Source organism: Stegodyphus dumicola, chromosome 3 (genome assembly GCF_044657685.1).
Source record: "Stegodyphus dumicola isolate Sdum_Otavi_A_Nest chromosome 3, ASM4465768v1".
Lineage (NCBI taxonomy): Eukaryota > Metazoa > Arthropoda > Arachnida > Araneae > Eresidae > Stegodyphus > Stegodyphus dumicola.
The window spans coordinates 256439472-256460530 of NC_140770.1; the positions used below are offsets into that span (position 1 = coordinate 256439472).

General features: G+C 31.3%; 1 protein-coding gene across 3 annotated transcripts in view; it reads right to left on the reverse strand.

Moving 5' to 3' along the window:
* The window catches only part of LOC118191553 (CCR4-NOT transcription complex subunit 3-like), a 126663-nt gene that overhangs the window by 97312 nt on the left and 8292 nt on the right, over window positions 1-21059 (reverse strand). For all 3 annotated transcript variants that reach the window (XM_035362351.2, XM_035362350.2, XM_035362349.2), the window contains exons 3-7: window positions 19986-20060; window positions 19787-19876; window positions 15969-16097; window positions 8957-9052; window positions 4279-4528 (exon numbers count right to left, since the gene is read on the reverse strand). In XM_035362351.2, coding sequence (XP_035218242.1) covers window positions 4279-4528; window positions 8957-9052; window positions 15969-16097; window positions 19787-19876; window positions 19986-20060 — 640 coding nt within the window. The remainder of the gene's footprint in view (window positions 1-4278; window positions 4529-8956; window positions 9053-15968; window positions 16098-19786; window positions 19877-19985; window positions 20061-21059) is intronic.

Consider the following 21059-nt stretch of genomic DNA (forward strand, 5'->3'; position numbering starts at 1 on the left):
AAAGGTTATTGAAAACGAAAAAATTTCGATTGACAAATTAGTCGGTATTCTCAAAACAGCAATTATAGGACTTGAACAGCGGAACTTTGTAAATAAACAAGAAATTATGTCTGTTTAATAGAATTAAAGAGAAAGTATTATCACATGAAACGAAGCAACTTACATTGAAGGAAATGTTTAATAAAGTAAACAAATAAATATTAAGCTTTTTCTTTTTGTAAATTTTGATACCCTTTAGATCATAATTGTTCTTTATTTCATAAATTACGGTTTCATATTTTTACTTTTGTAATTTCTGCATGCCATCTTACTAGATTTAAACTGATGATCTATAATCCGGAAAAATCGATAATCCGGAATCGACGAAGTCTCGACGAGTCCGGATTAACGACTTTTGACTGTATTTATAAAATAATAATTTAAATAGTAACAAATATATAAATAATACACATTACTTAAATATCACAATCTTTAAGATTACAGATAACCATCAAAATATTCTAAAACATGATTAACAATGGATAATGGAGTAAAGAAGATTGACAGCTACAGTATTAGAGCATTCTCCATTACAGAATAGTCATTAATTCTTATTTTTCCCCTTTTCTGTTCCATTCGAAACAAATACATTAAGATTTTGATTTTTATTAAAAAAATATCTCATGGGTGTAGCATCCAAAGCGATAGTATCCGTTATTTGATTCAGAGAGAATCTGGAACCCATTATCATCGAACAAACATCTGTAAAAGAGATGCATACGGAGGAAGTAGCGTCTGCGTTTGGGGTGGTGTCTTTGGGTAGAAGCACAAACCTCCATGTCTTTCCACGTGGAACCATGAATGCTCAAGCCTACAGAGATGACATCATTAATGCTTATGTGCACCCCTTATGGCGGGCTAATAGGTGATGATTTCCTGCTACAGGATGACAACACTAGAGCACATAGGGCTCGCATTGTAGATGATTATCTTCAGCAGCAAAGAATTCAGTGCATGGAATCACCAGCTCAATCACCAGACCTAAAGACCATCGAGCATGTTTGGGATGCTTTAGGAAGATGTATAGCTGCTTTCAATCCTCCTCTTTAGACCCTTCCTATGCTTGCAACTGCTTTGCAAGAGCAATGGCTTTTATTTCTTACAGAATTGATAGACTGCATAATTAACAGCATTACATATCATTGTATGTGTTATATTGCTTCTAGGGGAGATCATACTCCATATCGAAGGTAATTTTCCTATACCAAACTCTGACACATCTGGTTTGTTCATTTTTATACATATGCTAATTTCTATAACCCCACAACTGAGTGCTAATTTCTTTTCATATTAGTTTATACCTTACTATGCATTGTACATTGTGGTCCAGTTTCATTAAATTCTACATGTAACTTTTTGAGTAACCTTCATTTTTGTGACTTTTCCTTAATTAATGATAACCAGTGTAGTTGACAATGGCAATAGGTCTATCATGATAAAACATTTTTTTTTCAATGTAAATTATTTAAGTTGCTTTTTTTGGTGAGTTAACACTTTCTCCTTAATTCTATAGATAGGCATAATTTCTTGTTCAATTACAAAATTCCATTGTTCAAGTACTGTAATTGCTGTGTCGAGAATTCCCACTAAATTGTCGATCGAAATGCTTTCTTTCTCAACAAGGCTTTCTGTCACTTTCTTTCACACTTTCTGTCGCTTTCTTCACTATCAGTAGTGATATTCTCTGGGTTTAGAACCATATTAGAAATTTTGCTATCCATTAGTTAACTGATGATTGGGGCACTGCCATCACAATGGAAAATCTTCTGTTTTATCATCTTCAGTTATTACCACTTCTCCGGAAGTTCTATTAATTGGAAAATGATGCTTTTTGTTTGCAATATTTGAAAACTTCAAATTTGTAGCTATCATCATAAAACTTAGCTAGCTTTTACTACACACTATTGGCAATGATCATGATATTGGTGGGTAAAAATATGTAGTTCTGCTAAATTTTTTCATGATCGCATTTTGATGAAGTTAAGCCTAATTATATTAGATTAGTTATTTATTATATTCACATCAACTTCCTGCACACGTTTCAGCTTATCTCAGTCCCGAATAAATAAATTCAAACATACAGTTTATTCAGGGCATGTGCTGGACATTTAGTGGCCCGGTGCAGTCTTTGTGGGTCCTAAACTCTAAAGATTTTGTTTGCCATGCAACATCTCTTAATTTTGTTGCTTGGTGTTTTTTTAAATTCTAAAAAATTTGCCTTCCCTAAATTCTGCTACCTGGTGCAGCTACACCAGTTTCGGGCTTACCTGAATAACAAAATCAGTTATTCTCAATTCAAACAGAACTTATATATATTATGCAAGTTTAGTATATTGAAAAAAATTTTCTATTAAATTTCTCCTTGTCAACACATTTAACACTTTGCAAAGAAGTTCGCTCAAGTCTGTAATCATTGTCAAGCATGATGTCAACATAAAAGGTTACCTTGCTCTTTGGTATTCATTAATTAATATTAAAAAGAATTTTTTTTAAAAGCTACCATGTGTTGGCAGCTATGAAGGGATGAAAGCAAAATGTAATAAATAATGATTCGCTATGTTGGCATCAAGCGTATAAATTATTCAATAGATGTAAAATCAACATTGTTTCCGTTTGAGAACGCATGCCAAGCAAAACGAAGGCTACAGAGCCAAATTATTGATAACATAAATTTATGCTAATAAATTGTTTCTTCAATATGGAGGTATTTTATTTAGTACCAAAATAAAATTAACCCTCTGAGTAGCCTGGGTTTTTGGATCTGTCATGAAGACCTACATTTAAACAGCCTTTATTAACTAAATTTGTATATTTACCTATTTTAGTATCTATTTTCATAAACGCATATTTATCAAGATGGTATTTATATTATTAATGAAAGTAAGAAAGCAAAATATCTTAAATTATAAGCTAATATATAACAAGTGACAAAAATTCTCATGACCGGATAAAGCCGATCATGGCGCTCAGAGGGTTAAGGATTAAGATTCTCCAAGTTTTATTAAGAAAAAATATCAAATGCAAGGTTGCTTGCTCAAAGATCCAGTTTTTAAATCATTCTGCATACTGCACACATAGATTTCAGACTTTGTACTGTACATAAATATTTTTTTTTTAAAACAGTCAACTGATGATTATATATGCCTTGGCACAGTGGTTCTTAACCTGAGGTGTGTGAGAAAGCATTTCCAAGGGTATGGAAGAAGTTTCTATTTATTCTGTGGGAACTACCATCTGACTAGCTGCGAGAAATTATCATATGCTAGACAGCTGGGACAATGTTTAGAATAAAGTTAGGATGCAAATAAAGTTTCCTCAATCTGCACTCTAAAGTTAAAGACGGGAGAAATATAAAAATTAAAAAAAGAAAAAAAGACAGTTAAAATATTAACAAAAAAGGAAGTCATGAAATGTATCACTCTAAACCCAAAGTGTACAACACCAACAAGAACAGCAAACATGCTTCCTGCTTTTCTTTCATTCTTAAAAGTGGAGCATATACCTGTTATGCTTGCCTCTTTGAATGATGAGAACTCAAAAGTTGAGTCATATTTTCTCAGAAATGTTTCTGATGGGTATTGTTGCAATCCTATGGTATTTAACACATGCAACAAATTCTGAAGAGCTGTTCATAAATCTTGTGGTTTGTGATATTTTACCTCATTCACTTAAAGAAATTCAATTATTTTATTTGTTCTCATTCTAGCTGATCTAGTCAAGAAAAATTTAACGTTATTTCTTTTACTGTATTCGGATTTAAGAAAACTGAAATCGTGCTTGAATTCTATTTCATGAACTGATGCACTCACTAAAAGGAGATTTATAACATATTCCTGAGAAATGTTAGTGTATAGTATCCACTCCTTCTTATTCCTTATACAGCATTGCAGATACTCTTATCATTTGCCACCATTATCTGAGCAAAACAGGATTTTCATTCCTTTTGCACATAAAACAAATATTTGAAATTGTTGAACTGGAAGTGATGTCAGACTCTTTTAAAAAAAGGGGGGGGGATTGCTTCAGAAGCATAAAAACAGAAAGAAAGCTATTATAGAAAGAAATATTATTTATAGAAAGAATCATGATCACTACAAAGGTTTAAGAACCACTGGCTTAGTATGGAAAAGTTTATGCATTACAGTTTGTTGAAATTTTCTTTTAAACTTCTAAATACACCTATTTACGTTACAAATTAAAAATTAGCACAATTTAGAATGCTGAAATTAAATTACTTACTACAGAGCCTTGCTTTTGAAAGAAATTCCTGCATATCTTCTAACTCAAGATCTTCATATATAAACTCATTTTCCTCAAAATCAGGATCCTGAGAACTTTCGATGTAATACTCAACATCATCTTTTATTTTTTTAATCTGATCAACGTCAACAGTACTATTGTCAAGCATCCTCATCAGCGTTTCTAGTTGTTTTATATGATACCTATGTTTTTCTAACCACCCTTTAAGTTCTTCTGTCCTGTCTAATTTCTATATTTAAAAGATAATTGAAAACAATAAATATGCTAGCAATCCATAATAAATCAAATTTACTACATGCAAGTATAACTTTGACTTCTTCACAATTATCTGAAATAGTTATGGTTTTTCTTTCTTTTCCTGAAGTCCATAAAAACGTGACTGAGGTGAAAAGTAAAAGTGATGCACATCTTAAAAAAAAAATAAGAAAACGCGGAAATGACGTAAATACATAAGGTGAACAAAATATTTACTATAAGCTTTAAAGAAACTGAAATTTTGTAATAACATTTTTGAACATCTTTCCACATAAAATTTCCATCTTATAGTGCAAAATAACAATAATAATTAATAAACAATATTATCAAGAAATATTAAGATTTTTAAAGTGACAGACTGAGATGACAGTCTGGAACATTAAGACTGAGGATGCTTTTATTTATAAATATAGTCTAACCATTCACATGATGTTGGGGATAACATAAAAGAAAGAAAGTATGATTAGTAAGCACAAATTCAGTATAATACACTTATACTTAAAATGATATGTTTTAAAAACATGATCCTATGTATTTCTAAAAGCAAACAAACATCTGCTATTACAAAATAAACAAATTGTCATATTTAAAAAAAAAAAAAAATCATAGCCACTGAATATGTTTAGCAAACATAAATGTAGTTAAGAAGTATTACATGATCACTATGAAAAAAGCAATACATCACACCATTATTAGACTATTTTGTATAAAGGAGCATACTTTGCATGCAATTGTGGGCAAAAAGTTTTCATTATAATTGTTAAGTCTTAATATAACAATTTTAACTTAACAAGATACTTGAGTAATAAAACTTGATAAAATCTTGTATTTTCTTGTGGAATTCTGTATGCAACAAGTAGAAAAATCTGCATTTAATTATTAAATAAAGTAAAGCACTGTGAATGTGAGGTGCTAGGTATCCTTTCTTTCCATAGGCTCTTTAGTTTTGTGCTTTAAGCATTAACTAAAACATCAATTTTCAAGAATTTAAATGCCATTGTGTGTAATGGTTTATATTTCTGCATTCAGACAGGTACCTTTTTTAATCAAAAATTTAATACCTGAACAAATTTTTGGCTGTTTGATAAAACTCTACACTATTTGTGATGGGAAAGGAATAGCAAATACTGTTCCTGCAATATTCCTTTATTTTGGAAGATTTTATATTTCTATAGGTTTTGTTTTTATAATTCAGGATTTCTAAAGCTATTGGTGAGTTAATCTGTAATCCTCAGATTATAGATTAGCTCATCATCAATACATCACAAGTTTTTACCTAGTAAGTTCTGAAAAATTGAAGTAAAAGATGTCATTTTTATTTAACTTTGAGTAAAATTGATAATTTTTGGTTGAAAATCATATGATTTTCAATATGTATAATGTTTTAGTCAATAGTTCCAAATTTAATCTATGCTAAAGTTTTAACAACAGAAGTTTTTAAAATTTTGTACAACAGGAAAATTAATTTGATCATTAATCCTAAGTAATTGCATAAGAGTCACTCAAAATGAAGCTCTGCAAATTAAATAAAGTGATATTTGTTTTCCACCCTAAATGGTTCACATTGGACACATGGATGTTACACGAGTTGTTTCAAAATATAAGCAATTCATGCTATACTGAAATTAACAGTTCCTGCCTTGCTAACAGGAAAAAGCTAAAACTTTTATACATTGCATTACAACCTGTAATGAAAAATAAGTACACAAAGATATTCTGCAACTGGAATTATTCATCATGCCTTAAAGTAGCCCATGTGGATTGCTTCTGCAAGCATGAAATTCAGCAAGCACTTCAATGCAAGTAACCTGCATTAATTGACAGAAACATTCTCTTGCAGTGTAACACATGCTTCCATGTCTCATAAGAGATAAAAAATTATGAGTATGAAATATTTCATACTCAACAATGCAACAAATGAACTCCAACATCTCTGTGATTTTCAAACACCTTCCAGACTTGTTCCCTATGGATTATCATCTCTCTCCCTTACTTAAAAAGATTACTAACAAACAAAGAGATTTTAGCATGATACAGAACAGTCAACTTTTGGGAATCACAGATATGACATACTGTATTTAGCTGCAATTTTAAAATGTGGTTTAGAAACTTCTGACTTATTTGCATAATGTTCAAGGTCGACTTCACAAAGTGGATTCATACACAAGCATGAACAGTTCTTGGAATTTCTCAGCTTGTTGTTCTTTGCACATGCTAAGGGTTTTTGTTTACCTTAAAAAATGTTAACCATAGCCATTCATCAACTTCTTCCATGGAATAAACATGGAATGCAGTACTCCTGGAAAATATAGTATACAAGAAGTACTAATAAAAACTTCAAACAGACAGCATCCCTTAGAAACATGGTCCATATGAACAGTTAAAAAAGAACTTTTTCCATTTGAAGCATTTTGCTGTTTTGATAAGGATGCCTATCATCAACTGAAAACTGCAAAATAACTGTAACAATTTAGTGTCAGCCCACTGTTTATTCACAGCTCATATCCAGCCCTTTGTTAAATCAGATATTATAGCACTGAAAATTTCTATATTTCTCCTTTCTTTAATTCTTTTTAAAATTCATTATTAGGTCTTAGCCTATGTCTCATAAGAAACTGGCACTGAAGAAATAACTGATAACAATATTTAGAACACCTAATTCATATATGCTTCTTAACTACACAAGTCTTTCATTATAAATTTTTTCAGAAATCAAATACATTTAATAACTTTACTCTCTTGATTTTGAAACGATGAAGTCAGTGTAATTACGAGAGTAAATCAAGTATTTTCTTACCATGAGATATAGGCTTCAAGAAATAGATTACATAGTCTGAAAATGCTTAGGAACACTAAGATTAGGATGGTATTGTTAATGCTGCCTTACAAATTTTTGCTAAGCACATTCAGATTCTTCACATCTATGGTAACAACATATTTGAAACTTTCACATTTGAAAGCACAGCCTATACAAGTCCATGCAAACAGCAACACTACTAGCAATACCGGCCTATTTACATTTCACTCAGAAGTTCTTTGCTTAGTATGCCATCAACAACAGCATTTTCTGTGCAATCGCTGGTGATTTCTGATTTATTTAATTGTTATTACAACATTTTCATAACTATGAACCATTAAAAGAGATTTTCTAGGAAGGCTAAAGGACAATTAAACAATAACACCCTGACAGCACTCTATCTCATTCTATTCTCTATCCAGTAATGGTAATTTTTCATGCAGCACAGTGACATTATAATTTTAAACAGGAAATATTATTCCAATTTAAACTTTTATAATAAGGAACTGTTTACAAAACATCAGATTTCTCTTAATTGTCTCTCAGCAAGTCTCTCAACATGGACTGGACTGCCATATAAAGCAGCACGAAAGAAATGCTTTTTTACTATATAACAAAAACTGCTCACTTCAACGATGCATGCCAGCCTCATGAAACATTTCAAGATAACTGCATTTTGAAGACTGAGGTCAAAGAAACCAAAAAATATGTTCATGATTTTCTGCCACAGCCATGTTTAAGTCTCATTCAAGAATAAAATTTTGGAATGAGTTGCAAAAGTCTGTGTAAAAGCTACCTGAGATATGGCAATATAAGATGAAATAAATTCACAAAATTTTCAGAAGTCCTATCCTCACAGAATCAATTTGAAGGATAGTTCCATTTTTTTTTTTCCTCAACATTTTTACCTGACCACACTAAGTATTTTTCTAAATGCTATGTCATATGTAATTCAACCAATCAAAAGAAGGCACAGGATCTCAGGTAATGATGCATTTTTAATTGTCACCTGAGTCAAGTAACCAACTATAGATATTAATCTAAATTATGAAGCAAAATTGTTGGAATGCTGAGGCTGCTACAAAATTCGCTAATTTGTTGAAGAATCTGTCAGGCTTTGGACTTAATTTTGCTAAAAATGTTGCCTACACATTTGCACAATAGCTTAAATGAGCAGAAGGAGAGAGTTTTATTAGAGTATCAATTGACTGTGTGCAATATCAATTGTTGAAAAAACAGAATAGCCACCTGGCTTATTTTTATGTTTTATTTTTTTCTCAACTACGGACTGCCAAGTATTAAAATATAAATTGCCATACTGTTTTACTCCAATGCCTAAATACTTCAAAGTGCATGTCAGGTGGCTTAATTTTCCAGTTCTTATTCAGAAAGGCAAGAGATGGAAGGAAACAATATAAGTTATTACATCAGAATGGATGAAAAATTTTTCAGAGTTTACTGTGTTAAGATGATACAGATATAACATAACAAGGCTATATTAGGTTGGATACAGAAAGGAGTGTGGTTTAAAGAGAATTTTCAGAATTCAACATCACTCGGAATAATCAGAAAAACATTATAAACATTACACAGGAAAACTCTTACCTCTTTATCATTTTTTTTCTTTTTTAAGGCTATACTAAGAGATTCCATTTCACTTTCGAACTGATCTAGTTGAATATTTAAACCTTCTATAGAAGCCTGTAACAATGATAATAGAGATTAAGATTTAAAAAAAAATAGAGATTAAGATTTTTAAAAAATTATTATTAAATTTTCTTACATTTGATATTGAGAATATTTTATCAATACTTTATGCTGTTTCTCCACTACTTACAGGGTTCGTACACATTTCTGCACGCAAAAATTAAGCACTCTTAAGGGCCATTAATGAAAAAAATTAAGGACCTATGGGCAAATGGGAACTGAATAAATTCAATTAAAAATATTATTCTATGCCTGAATTTCACTTTTGTAATACCATCCTAAAAATAAAATAGATTCCTAAGTAGTATGCTTTATTACTAAACATGAATTCATTAACATAATTATTAATAAGTTTGAGAATAAAATAAAGTTCATGCAGTTTATCAAGTAGCATTAAATATTTTACACTTATAATAGGTTGGACATATTAGAAAGAAGATAAGTGACATTTACGTTTTACTAATAATTAGCTGTATGTTGATTTTTTTTTTTTTTTTTTTTTTTTTCCCTCTCATTTTGTCACATACTTGATCAGTCTAGAGCAAAGGTTCTCTCAACCGGTGGTATGCAAGAAAAAAAAAAAAAAAAAAAAAAAAAAAGGTGGTACACAAAGAAGCAAAGTATTTTTAACTATTTATTTCAAAAATTAAAATCCCAACATCCTGATTGAATTTTTTCTCTAACACTCGTAAATTTATGCAATCTGACCTTTGTTCAAGATTGGTGGTGGCAGTAGTACTTTGTAGTGGTGGTACTAAAATTTTTCAATTTTTGTTTAGATGGTACACATTAGTCAAAAGGTTGAGAACTGCTGGTCTAGAGGTTTAGTAAATAGCAGGTAGATTTTATGTCAAACGGTATATCAGGTTAAAATGAGAAGTAAGATCATAATCAGCATGATTCATAACAAAAGACTGAATGCTATCACCACTGCTGCTTGTCTAGAGAGAGACCTGCTGATTAGAACAAACTTAAAAGGCCTGATGTAGGAACAGTTAGCAAGTGTTGAAAGTTAGTTAGGCTCTGTTTGATGCAGTTAGTGTCATAGCTTTGTGCAGAATTCCAGGGGTTGTAACACAGTTAATATACATTCAGGTTCCAATAAGCCATTCAAGCACCAGAGGTAATAAGTTGTTTTGTATTATTTTATGCTTCGCTAGATGCAAAGAATATTTTACTTGCATTTTTGTGTTTTATCTTGTGACCACAGTGAGTATTAATGAAAGGCAATAACTCGCTTTAATATGTAGAGATAATTTTTAAAGGTTAGCAGCTATAAATAATTAAATTAGGTAAATAGATAACCTTAGTCATTATTAAATTTTATTTTTCAACAATATTTGTTAAAAAAGCCCTATTAAAAGCTAATAAAATTTCACAGTTATAATACATGTAATTTATGCAATAATACATGTAATTTATGACACTGATTCTTAAACGATATTAGAATAATTACACATTAAAAGCTACACCACATTTATGTTTTCTAACAACAACACTCAGTATTTATCCGCCATTTTCATTTGAAGCCTTCTCAAACATTTTGGCTAGTTTATATCGATTTCCTTCTCTTTAAGCATCTTTTCTAACAATAATTAGAGATTTGCCTCAATATGCAAACCAATGCTCTCACTAGTTTCTGTCTGCTTTATCTCCTAATTTGCCAACCACTTCACAAGACCCTATGAGGGTTTACTTGATCTGGTAAAAGATAAATAGTCCAAACCCCCGCCATAGATGTGAAGCAAATTATCACTATGTCACTACGCCTATCACTAAGTAACTACAATATCAGACAAAGGTTTAAATAAGCCTCTTATTTGAAAGAACTTAGAACTTAAAGGCATGTTCTGATGCTAACAAAGTCAATCACGGTGACGTAATTAAACAAGAACATCAAATTCAAACTAAAAATGTGAACTAGTGGTCAAAGATTATACAATTTAATTTAATCTGGCTCAGTAACCCTATCATATGAGAAAACAGAAAATTATAGTAAAGGCTGAAATCATAAGCAATTGGGTAATTTACATAATAATAACTGCACATATGTTTGAAGAATAATTGAAGTATAATTGTATTCAGTTTCTTACTTCAGCATGTTTCCTTTTCATTTTAGAATTTTTGGATTTAATTAAAGATTTCTGTTTTTCTAAATGCATTTAGAATGTATAGAAAAAGGTGACTAATTTAATTTCTTTAGTAATATGAAATTCAGAAGAAATATGAAATATATATGGTACAGACCAGTTACAGAGCTGGTGTGGCAGAATTTTTAGAATTTAGTGACACACCAAGCAATAAAATCTAGAAATAGCAAAACTTTTAGAATTTAGAGCAGGCATTGGAAGCAGAATTTAGAAAGGTCCTATGCAGTCGAATTTAGAATCCACAGAGATTGCATCAGATGGGAAAATACCTAGTGCCAGGTCTGTGTATGATGCATTAAGACATATTAGGTGGATCTTTTAAATTGTAAGCTTTCAATTTCTTTATTAATAAAAAAATCCTTTTCTAAAATGCCTGCCCAAGTGATAAGATTAGAAGCATTTTTGATATTTTAAATGCTTGTGTCAAGTGAAAAGTAGAGAAAATAAAGGGAAGATAAACATGTTAAGAAAAAGATTCTAGTATCAGGAGTAAAACATTCAAATATTATGTCTTCTTTGTTCTTCCAGATGTTCTCCAAAAAGTAAGAAATTCACCGCAAACTTTCTGTAAAATACATCCCTTACGTGTTGATACCATGGAGACACTTTTCATTTTGTCACATATTTCTCGAATCTTCAAGAATCGTGGATCTATAAATCTTGCCTTCAGATCCTTCTAAATTTTCCAATCCGCAATGTCAAAAATACTAAAGAGAAATTAACCAATTCTGTAACAGGAAAAAGCAAGAAGTATTTCGGAAAAAAAAAAAAGGAGAGAAAAAAGGTAAAATTAATTTTATAGAGAAAACTTATGCATATTCTGAAAATTTTGAATATTCTGAGACAATTACATGGGAAAAACGCTTACTATGAAAAAATTAAAAAGAAGACTTTTTTTTTTTTTTTTTGCTAAGAGCTGTTTCGTAAATTATGCTTTACAGCATTATACCTTGTTTACTTTTCAGATTCAAAATATTGTATAATAAGTTGCCAAAATGAAACTTTATAATATGACAGCAAAAAATAAAAATGTTTTATTTTAATGTTATTTTTTAAATATAATTCCAATATATTACCATTATTTTAATGAAATTTATCAATGTTATGATGTTTTAAAAAACATCGTCGAAAAATTCTCAGATTTCAGAATTAAAAATTTTCTATAGAAACTGATCTTAAAATAGCCAAAATGTTGACAAGTCGCCAAATTTAGAACCGTTTAATAAAAGAATTCACATCCCCAAAAGTGAAAATTGTTTAACAGCTCTTTATTATGAAAAATGAATTTTGAAATGCTTATGTTTCACTTCTTGCTTAGAAACTCAAGTATCCCATAAAACACAAGTAAATATTAGAAATAGAAACAAATTATAACCCATGAACCCATTCAAAAGATAACCATATACGTCAATGAATCGCCAAAAATATTCCTCCAAAATGCTAAAGTGCTGTCGTAAAAACAGACAAAAATTTCAGATGATTAAAACTGAGGACCTTCTACTGATTTTGGCCAAAATTAAGGATTTTTAAGAACCGCAAATCGATTCCAAAAAATTTAAGGACTTTTAAGGATGCTTAAGGATTGTATGAACCCTGTACTTAACAACTAATTATAAAATGCACTTGTTTTTACAGAATATGTTTCATATTTTAAAATTTAGTTATTACAAAACACATATATATAATCATTTGCATGTTTAAAGAACAAAACAAACATTTCTCAGATACATCAATGAATAACTTAAGATTTATTACATAGGATAAGCTGTTTGAACTAAAATTTTTTGTAGTAAACTAAACCTCCCCCCCCAAAAAAAATTAAAAGGTGTTGGTAAGATCAGTTACAGCATATTTCATACCACAGTACATAAGTAACATCCCAAGAAGTTATATTCCTGCAACATTATGTAATAATTTACGCTAATTAAATATAATTATAAAAATGTTAAAAACCATTAATATTTTCGTAATACTGTAAATTCTGAATAGAAACTCTGATAAGAAACAATAGAGGTGAACAGTGGCGTAGCGAGGGGGGGGGGCAAGGGGGTGTATGGTGCCCTGGGCGCCGCTCGCAAAGGGGCGCCAAATGGTCTCCAAACAAGATTTTCTGGAAAATTTCAGTTTTTATTTTGATCGATTTCTGGAAAATATATTTAAAATTAATAATTATTGTAATATACTAATTAGTTATTTATTTTCCTGATTTGTCTGATAAAATTTGTAATAAAATGTTTGCAGTACATCAACAAAATATCTCCGCATATAAAACGTTCTTTCTGACCACTTTATTTCTCTAAGAGATTTTTTTTTTTTTTTTAACAAAACGGACGTATTATATCTCCTGCTTTTTATTTTAAAATGATAACACGACCTTGTCCCGATTTTCTCAAACATATCCAGTTTCCAGAAACCGATCCCATAGTCTGGAAACGACATTTTCAGAAACTCCTAACGCTTCCACTACAAACGTCCAAAACGGAGGTATTATATCTCCTGCTTTTTATTTTAAAATGATAACACGACCTTGTCCCGATTTTCTCAAACATATCCAGTTTCCAGAAACGACATTTTCAGAAACTCCTAACGCTTCCACTACAATGGATAGTGTTTGACTCTTCTGTAAACGACTGACTGCCTTCCTGGCTACCGATTCAACTCATCTTATTGAGACATCGTATATTCACTACAATGAAGCATTCAACGCGAGTCAATTGTTTTTAATCACCTACTACAAAAGGAATGCTGCAGGTCGCTCCTTACCTCTTATTCTAAAACGCATAGTTTTCGATGTCACAGACTAAATTTGCATATTCCCAACTTTGTAACTGTTATGATTTTCCTTTATAATCTCTTCTATTTCCTTTTGTTAAAAAGGTTGTCGATTATATGCTTATTTCATACCGAACCCACAATATCCCCTAATTGTTTTGAGCAGTCAATATGACTGCAAGATGTTACTGCGCAGTAGAAAAAAAAGGAACCTAAAACTCCATTACAGATCTATGGATAAAATGTTTTTTCTAAACCTAAGAGTCACACTTCAAATACTTCTTACTATTTTATTATCAAATGCCAGGACCCACCAGCGGCCGAGCGGTAAGGTCGCTGAACACTGGTAGTTCGGTCCGAGGTTCGAATGCCGCGAACGAGCTGGCTGCATAGGTGTTTTCGTGGTTTTTCCCATGTGTAACGTGTATACGAGCCAATTTCCCTTAGAAAGTCCTTCACGAAGGCATCCCTCCCCTTAGGCAGATAGCCCTAGCGTGCTTAGCCATAATTAAATACACCACCATTATCAAATGCCAGCTATGAACGTTCGTTCAGCAAATAAAAATAAATTTTGATATATTTACAATCAACGGTGGAACAAGATCCCCTAAGTCATCTAGCATTTTTAAAGTGTGAAAATAGAAAAATTTGAAAGAATAGACTTTGATGAAGTAATTGATAAATTTGCTTCATCCAAGGCAAGAAAAATGTATACATAGTAATTAATTGTATTAATGTATTATAATATTGTATTATTATTAATAAATATATCTACTTATCTATAATATATATTAAACTTTCAATTATTTAAAAACTGTAATTTTTACAAACAATCCCAAAAATATGTAAAATAAATAACAGTTTTTTAACTAATTTTAGATCATCGTATGTCTGATTTTTCCGCCGACACAGATACATTTCCGAATCCAATGCTAGTGTAGTTAGGTAGTGGCTATTCTTAATTTATTTTAAGAGTATTTTATGGTAGATTCAGCATTTTATTATTCTCTGCATTATTTTCTTATTACGAATATATTCTACACACTATATTACTGCAAGTGGTTTTTTTTGGAGGGGGCGTCAAAAAGATATTTTGCCCCGGGTGCCAGTTATGCTCGCTACGCCACTGGAGGTGAAGTTACAGAGAGCGATCTGATTCAGAATCACATTCATTTCATATAAAGCTTTACATTAAAGGAATACAGAAACATAACACACATAAATAATAATAAAAAGAAATTAGAACATAATACTGAAGAAACAAAGTTAGCACAAGTTATAAAAATAGAAATAAAGCCAACAAATTTTACATTAGAGAAATTAATATAGCTTTCACACAATCTTCAGATCAAGTGCACTAAGTTTAGGGGGGAGGACTGGTGCAAATGAAGTTGTGCATTATGCATTGTAAAGTTACATAAGCATATCAACTAGTTGAATCTACCAGTGCATATATAAATTGATGAGTCTTCTAGACTTGTACTACAGTTCAATAGTTGGAGTTCGTGACACGTGTCACTATATTTCAGAGGTAGAGATGAAGTCTGAATTTATATGCATGACCATTTTAAGAGTACGCAGTGACTGTAAGAATTCCCGCAAAACTAAACCTAACCTAAACATACAGACAGCGGATGAAAGTGACCAATATCAGCTGGAAAGAATCATTTCATATAATAGATGTATGGCAGAGCTGTAAATGACGGTCAAGTTCCTTATTTTTTCCCACTTCATTTCCATTAATTGCATTTCACTTCATGAAAAGCGCACAAATGAAAGTTGACTTGAACTACAGTCTCAAGTGAGGTGGAGAAAATAGGCATTGTAAAGTGATAATGATATGTGCTTATAATCAAAAATGAGGAAGCATCACAGAGATCTTGAAGTACCTCTTTTAAAGAACAGATATGATAATATGGATAACCAAAGATGAGAAACCTGTTTTGTTTCAGGAAAGTTTCAAAAACAAATACATGAGAATTACTTACAGCTAACCAATTAGTAATTTCATCTTTTTCCTTTTGTGCAGGATCTAATTTTTGTGCAGCACCCAGACCTTCTTTAGAATAAGCTTTGGTTTTTGTTTCTCTTTCTACTACTTTGAACCTTTCCATTTGCTTTAACATAAAACATAATAATATAAACTTAACAGCAATCAAAATCTTAGGAAAGAGTACTAACATTGTTATTGATAATAATTACACTCATGTCCATAAATTAAGGATAATTCAGAGTCACGCGGAAATCGAACTCTAAAATAAATATATCACCTGTAAAATCACTACACACATCTTCAAGAATCATATGCAAATTTCAGGAAGTAGCCAGATGACACCGATGGTACGTCATGATGACGAAAGTGTAAGAGAGTGATATATAAGGAATACAGGCAAAGAAGTAAAATTGTTCGCAGGCACTTTATAAGCATTTCAGTGCAATAACCGAATAGTTATGACACAAAGGACGCATTTGGATGATTTTTTACGTGGTAGAATTATCGGCCGTCTGGAATGTGCGCGTACCCAACCGGAAGTATCAGACGAACTTGGAATTGCCCAGAGTGTCATCTCCAGGCTTTGGCAATGATTCCAAGATGATGGTAATGTGAGTAGACGTTACAGCACAGGTCCCCCCAGAGTTACAACGCCGAATGAGGACCGGTATTTGGCAGTTACTGCCAAAAGAAACAGGCGGAGCACAGCCTCAGACCTGTCTCGACAGCTCTCTTCAGCCACTGGTACGACAATTTCAAGGCAGACCGCGTACAGACGCTTAGGGCAGATTGGTCTATATGCTCGTAGACCTGTCGGATGTGTTCCACTTACTGCAACTCACTGTCGCCTGCGGTTAGCCTGGAGTAGAGAGCGTGCTTTGTGGACACCGCAACAGTGGGCTTGTGTGATGTTTTCTGACGAGTCCAGGTTTAGCTTGCAGTCAGATTCTCGCCGGACTTTCATATGGAGAGCTTCAGGTACCCGTTACCATCAAGAAAACATCATTGAACGACACCATTACGGTGGTACAGGAGTGCTCATTTGGGGTGGAATTATTCTGGGTTCCAGAACTGACCTGCACGTTCAAATTGGAACCATGACGAGCCAAATCTATCGGGACATCATTCTGGAACAACATGTATATTTGTTTAGGGTCGCCATGGGCGCACAGTTTGTGTTTATGGATGACAATGCCCGTCCTCACCGTGCAAACATCGTAAGCGAATGCCTTCAATCGGTGGATATCACCCGCGTGGACTGGTCAGCATTCTCACCGGACTTGAATCCAGTAGAGCACGTGTGGGACATGCTTTCCCGACGTGTTGCAGCCCGTCAACCTCCTCCTACATGTCTACCGGAACTTCGGAGAGCATTGCTTTTTGAGTGGTGTAATATCCCCCAAGATCAGATCGATAATTTGATACTCAGCATGCCTAGGCGTTGTATGGACTGTATTGCATAGTCTGGGAGACATACAATGTATTAACAATCATACCAACCATGTAATATTGGATTTTTGTAAATAGCTGTTTTTTGTAATTTGCTCCAGGGAGAAAAAATTGCTAATTTTTTTAATAATATCAAACATATAGCATCTGTTTTGGCTCTTTACCTTTTGTTTAATAAATAAGCTTTACAAATAAATCAAATTTGTTTTGCTTCTAACTCTTCTTTTGCCTGATTTTGCATTATTCTTAATTTATGGACATGAGTGTATTTAAAAGAATAGTATTGAACAAAACTTTAAAAGTGAAAAAGATGATTGCCTGCATTCAGTTTGACAGCAACATTTAGTACAAAATACTGCAATCAATACGGTCATTTTGTGCAAATAATTTCAAAGATAGAAACAAAAATTTTACATAAAACAATGAATCATAGTAAAAATTCTCAAATAATCTAAGTAATTAAAGGAAACGAGTTATTTATTGCTTCCCATGCTCATGCAAAATTTAAAGGAAATTTATTTTACAGTTTTAGAATAAATTCATGATATATACATGTATAAAGAATTTTCATACATGATTATAAAATTTGCTTCATTGAGAATAATAAAAATATTGCTAATTCTAAAGTTTTATCAAAGCTGTACAAAAAATTTCATAGTTTTAAAAAGCTTTTTCTTAAGAATTTTCATTTTCTAGAAAGCACTTTCTGTTCTTTGGAAGATTAAAATATTATTGCAGTGATAATTAAATACTAATTGACATTTACCAAATGGCATATTCGAAAGGAATTCAGAATTTGAGAAGCTGAACAGGTAATTTTAAATTGCTGTATGTGTATATATGATAAAAAAAAAAGAGATAAAGATGTAGCAATGTTGTTTGGCATACAGCGTAGATACATACTGAAGAGGAATAATTCTGATTGCATAGTATGCTAACATGTTGAATCTGTAGTGATTGGGAAACTTGGCAGCCAAGTAATGTTAGTTCTCAAAATTTTGAGTTCAAGTTCTGAATAAGCCACATCATCATCTTTATGCAAGCTCTAAGGTACCTATTAATCTAGAAATGGCACAGTCAGGAAAGTTATTACTACTTTGAGAATACAGAGAGGAAATAGTCAAATTAAAAATGAAGAATTAAGAAGCTATTACTAAATTAAATTATAAAACTGATTTATGTATTTTTTATCTCACATATATATAAAGCACATCTTTTCCCCAATACAAATTTACTATTTCAACCTAATTTCATAAGAATATAATTTATAAAGACATTTTAAAACAATCCTATAGGCAGCAGTTATTAGTTCATTCACCAAAACCCTCTGACAATTTTTTCAACAATGAGCCACTTTATTCGTTACATCTACCTAAAACCATACTGACTATCTATAGTTACTATACCACAATAAATGCATTTAAGAATGGTCTCTACAAGTTTCTGAAACTTTTTCACCAATATTATTAGACTGCATTTTTAAGACAACACGTACTAATAGGCATTTGAATTTTTCTTTTGTTTTGAAACTATAAAAATATTAAAGGCAATGTCCATAAAATAATGAGTATTACAGACTGTATCATACACACAGATATTTATGAAGCATGTCACATTTCTATAAGAAAGATGCACACAGCTGGTCACTGACACCTTTCAAAAAATAAAATTGCCATAGTACAGCTATTCATAATCAACAGCGAGAACAGATTTAAAAAAAATTAACTTATTTATTCAAGATAGTTAAAAAAAAATTAAGTTCATTCTAGAGTCTGATAAATTTCAAAACAGCCTTGTTCTGTAAAAAACTTCAGAAAGAAATGAGAAAACTAATAATTAAATCCATGCGCTGCCAACTGCAAAAATTAAAGGCCTAAAAATATGTAAAGCTTTAAAGAAACGTTAAAGAACTTCACAGATTAGACATTATACAGCTATTCATAACACAATTTAAATGGGCACTTTGGTGATTGGTATCACATACAGAAAACTATGACACTTTCATCATAGCCACAAGTGAATGTACTCCAGTGTCTGAATTTCTATGAAATATGCAGCAATTAACAGTTAACTAGCATTTCTAATACATTCTGAATGGATTCGTACTTCCAGAATTAGTTTTGTGCGCAAGCTGTTTTCAAAATAACTGGATTATAACTAGTTTATTTCTAAATTGAATACTGCAATGTTCTCTTCAAACACCAAAATTTTGCTCATACAAGGGAGAAAATCTATACAAGAACAGCTAAACTCTTAAAAATTTCAGTATTCCATGTAATAAACAAAATAAGTTACAAAGTGTGATTGTAAATACAACAAATACAGAAGCAAAAGAAAATGTGGGGGAAAAAAATCAAAACTCACTGTTTCAATTAATTTCCTATTTTCTAAGAGTATCCTTTTATCTTTAATTTCACTGGATGCCATCCACGTTTTAATTTGATCTCGTAACCTCTGAAATTGCAATAAAACTCTCACATAAAATAACAGCACAGTTTATATACTGTTATATATATCATTTGATTTATAGTATTTGATTTTTAATTTAAAGTTGACAAATTACTTGTAGTTTCTTGATTTCCTTTTTGAGATCAGCTTCATATTTTTCTTTTTGGTTTGTATTTGTGGCATTATGAACCTAAAGATTCAAAAACAGATTACTGAAAAATGAAGCAAGAATATATTTATCAGTAACTTGCAATTTAAGCCTTTCTCTCCAGATAAAAAAATTAGAAAAGAAGATGAAGTGTACAGTTGATTAAAACTGAATCTGCTAATACTTGATAACAAAATTTCTAAAATGATCAGCAAAAATAAATAAGCACAGAATTAAAAAAAATATGCAGCAAAGTATGAAAATGGTATTAATATTCATTTCTGGCATAAAATTATCCTCATAAATTTTAAAGAAAAATTATCATTATAAACTCCTTAATATAACATTAAAATGCATAAGACACCAAAATATATATGTATGTTTTTCATTCAGTTTTAATTAACAAGTACATATTTACAATTTACTCATAATCATAATAAAATAAAGATAATCTGGTATGGAAGGCTGCTTTTTGTACAGCAACTGCTTAGAGAAGCATATCCCTATTTACGATGCAAAAAGACTAAAAATAAAAATCAACAGCAAGACAAGAAAGTAACAGGATCTATAATTTTAATTAGTCACCATTTTCAACATTACAGAATGCAGGGATTACTTTTCTAAGAGGTATTAATTGATTGGAGGGAAGGAGAAATTTAAAAATACAATGAAATATAACATAAAATCTTACAAGACAGTTCTGAAAAATTTTGGAACTCAAAAAATGGATTTAATTCTACAACATGATTCAGTACTCTATCATATGATGCGATAATCATAAAACAAAAATGATAAATGCTGGAATGAATGAGAAAAGTCTAGGTTTAATTACAAATACAAATAAGAAACTGGAAGTCCTTATATTAGCTTGTGTAATAATAGAATGTATACAGTCATTCACTATACAACCACGCATAAATCCAGAAGATAATAGTACAGCAATTTTACTTCAGGTCAATATATAGTAATTTTCATAAAAGCAATCTGACATGCTACCAAACCAAGGCTTGGCCTTTTTTTCCTGTCAGAAAACAACTTTTG